The sequence below is a fragment of the Micromesistius poutassou genome, assembly GCF_964030765.1.
Source record: "Micromesistius poutassou genome assembly, chromosome: 23".
NCBI classification, from domain to species: Eukaryota; Metazoa; Chordata; class Actinopteri; order Gadiformes; family Gadidae; genus Micromesistius; species Micromesistius poutassou.
Genome location: NC_140293.1, coordinates 2,917,750 through 2,921,784, shown reverse-complemented (window position 1 = coordinate 2,921,784; position 4,035 = coordinate 2,917,750). Strand labels below are relative to the sequence as shown.

Sequence of the window (4,035 nt, the reverse complement as noted above, 5' to 3'; positions counted from 1 at the left end):
TAAATCACACATTGAATGCATTTCCATTTAAATATTTTAAAAAAGTTTGCTTTCAGTACTGTTTCCTTTAGTCCAAGGATTACCATTCAGGGAAAGTGTGTGTGTGTGTGTGTGTGTGTGTGTGTGTGTGTGTGTGTGTGTGTGTGTGTGTGTGTGTGTGTGTGTGTGTGTGTGTGTGTGTGTGTGTGTGTGTGTGTGTGCATGCGTGCGTGCGTGCGTGCGTGCGTGCGTACGTGCGTGCGTGCGTGCATGCGTGTGCGTGTATATCTTCCTTATCTGTAAATGCAACCTCAACAATACTAACATAATATGCTAGCATACTTGTGGCTGTGCAGAGTCAAGCAAAAACACAAACATGACGCTGTTCATTACTCTCCCAACTGCTTTATTAAATACAGACAATGGCAGTATATTCATTACACAGTCATAAAAACAAAAAAAAAAATAACCCAAACAGCTCACTGAGGATACACATAACGATATACAAGCCCTTTGAGACTGTCACTGTGATTAAGTGCTACAGAGATAAAATTGACTTGCCATTCAATCTATTGTAATTATATTACATGATTTGGTCATTTAAAGTACAGCCTTGTTTAGTCTATCTAGCTTTAGTGTGACATATTGCCAGAGCCGTTGCTAAGCTTTTGGGTGCTCCGCCTCCGATGCGAAATAACAACGGTGGACCTGCTTGTAATTCAGTTATATATTTTGAAAATAGTAATGTTATAATTATCAACCTTCATTTTGGGGGCCCCCCCCCAGGTACTTGGGGCCCTAAGTGCTCCGCGTACTCTGTGTATGGGGAGCGCCGGCGCTGCATATTGCAGTGTGTGCCCCAATCACAACAAGTCCTTGTCCGGGCCGATCGAGACAACTGTCATCGATGGACTTCCCGCCTTTTTCGGCCATGTTGGCTGCTCTGCTGGATGCGGTAGGTCTTGCGGGCCTGGACTCTCTCCTTCTCCTGGACCACCGTGTCGTCCAGGAGCTCCAGCGCTGGCAGCTGACTGATGACGTACTGTCTTGCAACGAGACGGAAGGATTGCAAATCACATTACAAAGTCAATTGGTTAACTCTTGTCATCATTTAGTCAGTTAGCAAGAACAACAAAAACACCAATGTTTGCTCCCCGTCCAGCGGTATCCTTTATACATTTATGCATCTGTCGGAAATGTCTTTAATATAATAAACGTTGTGAAATGATAAGCTGGTACAGGCATCATGACATCAGTGCAACATTCAGATTAAGATAGCTACAGAAATTCGTTTTTGATTAATCCTTGCTTGTAAAAAGATAGATCAGCACACATGACAATGAGTTGGTTCTTGCTTACCTATAGTCTTTGTACTGGGTCAAACTCCCACCGTTGAAATAGCTTGACGCGGCCTCGTTGTTCATCATGCAGAGAATCCTAAGGTGTGACAAGACATACGCTACGTTCAGCTCATAGTAAAAATGCATCTATGTCATCCACACATGATACAGATACAGTACAGGTGTTTTTAGTAAAACTGTTTTCATATTTTGGCAATTATTGTGAAAAAACCCACTTCAAAATAAAATCGAGTATTGAATTTGTATTATTACTATTTGTATTGTATATTGCAGATTACAACTTATTTACTTCTACTGTTTATTCATATGAGGTGCCACTCCCAGTGAGTGCAGATACAGGCCAATAGGGAGTGGGTAGGGTTAGGGGTCCTGCATGGTGAAGGCCTACAGGTAGGATGCTGACATGGGGAATGAAACAAAAGACCTGCAAGAACTGAAAGCAGAAACCCACTAAAGTCCACTCGCCTGCTTTCCATTCATCCATGGCAGTACTCACTGCCCCCTCCTCTCCATCAAAGGTCCTGTCTGTCCATAAGTGTTATATTTATGAAGCCAGTTTATTCAATATAATGTGTTTCAATATATGACCTAACCATACGGCAGTTGTGAACTAGCCTTCCAAACTTACGAAACCCTTCAAAAACACAAATCATCGGTTAAGACGCCATATAATGACCATAGAAAATGTGATACAGCCCGATGCGCATAAAATAGTTAATAAAAAATCGTCAAAGGGAAAAGGAGCGCTGAAAATAACCGCACTGACTTGATGTTGGGGAACTTGCGGCCGATCTCCTCCACGAACACGGGCAGGTTGTGGATCTTGTTCTGGTTGATGCACACGGCCCTCATGCTGGGCATGAAGGGGAACTTGACGTGGGACGTGTACTGGTTCCGGTCCAGGATCAGGGTGTGGAGATGTTCCAGCTGGCCCAGTTGCACCGGGTTCCCAGTCAACACCAGTTAAGGAGGACATGTGATGTCACATTACAACTGTGGTGGTGGGTATAGCCTAATCTAATTTTTTTCTATTTTCTTTCATGAAAATAAATAAATAAGTGTTTCCATTAGCTCCATTTTCTAAATAATATGTGTACTTGCAGATCGTGTTAGTGGCTTTGATAAGTGAATTCAGATGGATAAAATGGTGATTTATGACATTGCTTATAACATTCTTCAAAAACACACACACAGAAAAGGACCACCACACTCGCGCTAAGTGGCTAGCTCCCTCGCGTCACCACATAGATAAAGGATACTCCACCAGCAGGTTGTAGCTCAGGTCCAGAGCCTCCAGGCGACAGCTGTGCTCCAGTATGGCCTCGTAGGGGATCTCCACGAGGTTCTGGTGGGCCAGGGACATCCAGGTGACGCGGGGGGCCTGCGTGGCGACCGCTGGATCCATGACCGGCCTGGCTCTGGACGGAGGCGGAGGGCACAGTCCATCTGCTGTGTACTACAACAACAACAACAACAACAACAACAAACAAACAAAGGGATAGAGCCTCTATTCCGAGCCGTTACCCTGACCCCGACAAACAGAAGGTAAATGTGGCGTGTTGGGACTCAGAAGAGCTCAGTAATAGTCTTAATAGTGATACAACTAGATGTATACCTTGTTTATTGAGCGCTCAAACTCTGACCGTAACTGTTAAATAGTTGGATCAATGCTTTTCAAACACAGACACACACGCACATACTTGCACGCTTATACGCATGCATATACGCAGACACACACACACACACACACACACGCAGACACACACACACACACACACACGCAGACAAAGACTAACATACAGACAGACAGACAGATACAGCTATACACACACACACACACCCCAACACACACACACACATACACACACACACACACACACACACACACACACACACACACACACAGAGACACACACAGAATATTCCTTTTTTGTGAGATGAGCAAACCTAACCAAAAACAACAACCAAATGGACAACAAACATGGAAGTCAAATGAATAAAGCGAGAGCAACGGCAAAGGGAATCTCACCCAGTGGGAGAGCCAGGTCAGTCTGCCAGCCAGTCCGGAACGCCACAGCTTCTGTGAGAAGCCGGCGCAAAACCAAATGAAACAGACTCTTTCATGCCCCGGCGCTGGATCACATGATAGGGATAACAAGGCCGCCTGTTCAGTTAACCCTGTGGCTAGTGTAGCCTCATGGACCCTGACGGAGACCACTCCTTCCCCTTTTCTCACGCATTCTCCAAAAGGTCAGGGGGAATACTTTAGCTTTACTGTTTCAATGAAGTTTTTGGATAAGCCAAAGGGATTTACTGTGTGTGATATGTACGTACTTTAATATATATATCTGTTTGTATGCTTCGTGTGCAAAATGTGTTTGACCTTTAGACGTGATTATGTTGTAAACTGAATGTCGTACTTTTACAGAACTGCAGCCACCGACTTTTTTACATTTACAATCACAGGTTGGACAGGCGTGGATAAATGTGTGTGTAGAGGATGTCAAATGTGAATGTAGAGGAGGGTGGATAGAGATTACATATTTGGACAAATCAGGTGGCCACACAAATACATGGTTCATGACATAAGTAATCACATCAATTTCAGCTTTAATGTTATTTGAAATCGCTTTAATTGTTTACAATAAACACTATTTAAAAGGGTAGGCCCAGATACGATAGTGTGTTACATTGG

The 4,035-nt window shown here is 43.8% G+C and overlaps 1 protein-coding gene across 1 annotated transcript; it reads right to left on the bottom strand.

Moving 5' to 3' along the window:
- Positions 1 to 880: 880 nt before the first annotated feature.
- LOC311368693 (leucine-rich melanocyte differentiation-associated protein) lies at positions 881 to 3,446 on the bottom strand (the record flags this gene model as incomplete). Its single annotated transcript, XM_084487486.1, has 5 exons — positions 3,370 to 3,446; positions 2,605 to 2,758; positions 2,107 to 2,294; positions 1,339 to 1,416; positions 881 to 1,025 (listed from the first exon to the last, which is right to left on the bottom strand). The coding sequence occupies exons 2-5, from the start codon at positions 2,743 to 2,745 to the stop codon at positions 881 to 883; spliced, it is 552 nt and encodes a 183-aa protein (XP_084343612.1). The 5' UTR covers positions 2,746 to 2,758; positions 3,370 to 3,446.
- Positions 3,447 to 4,035: the final 589 nt, after the last annotated feature.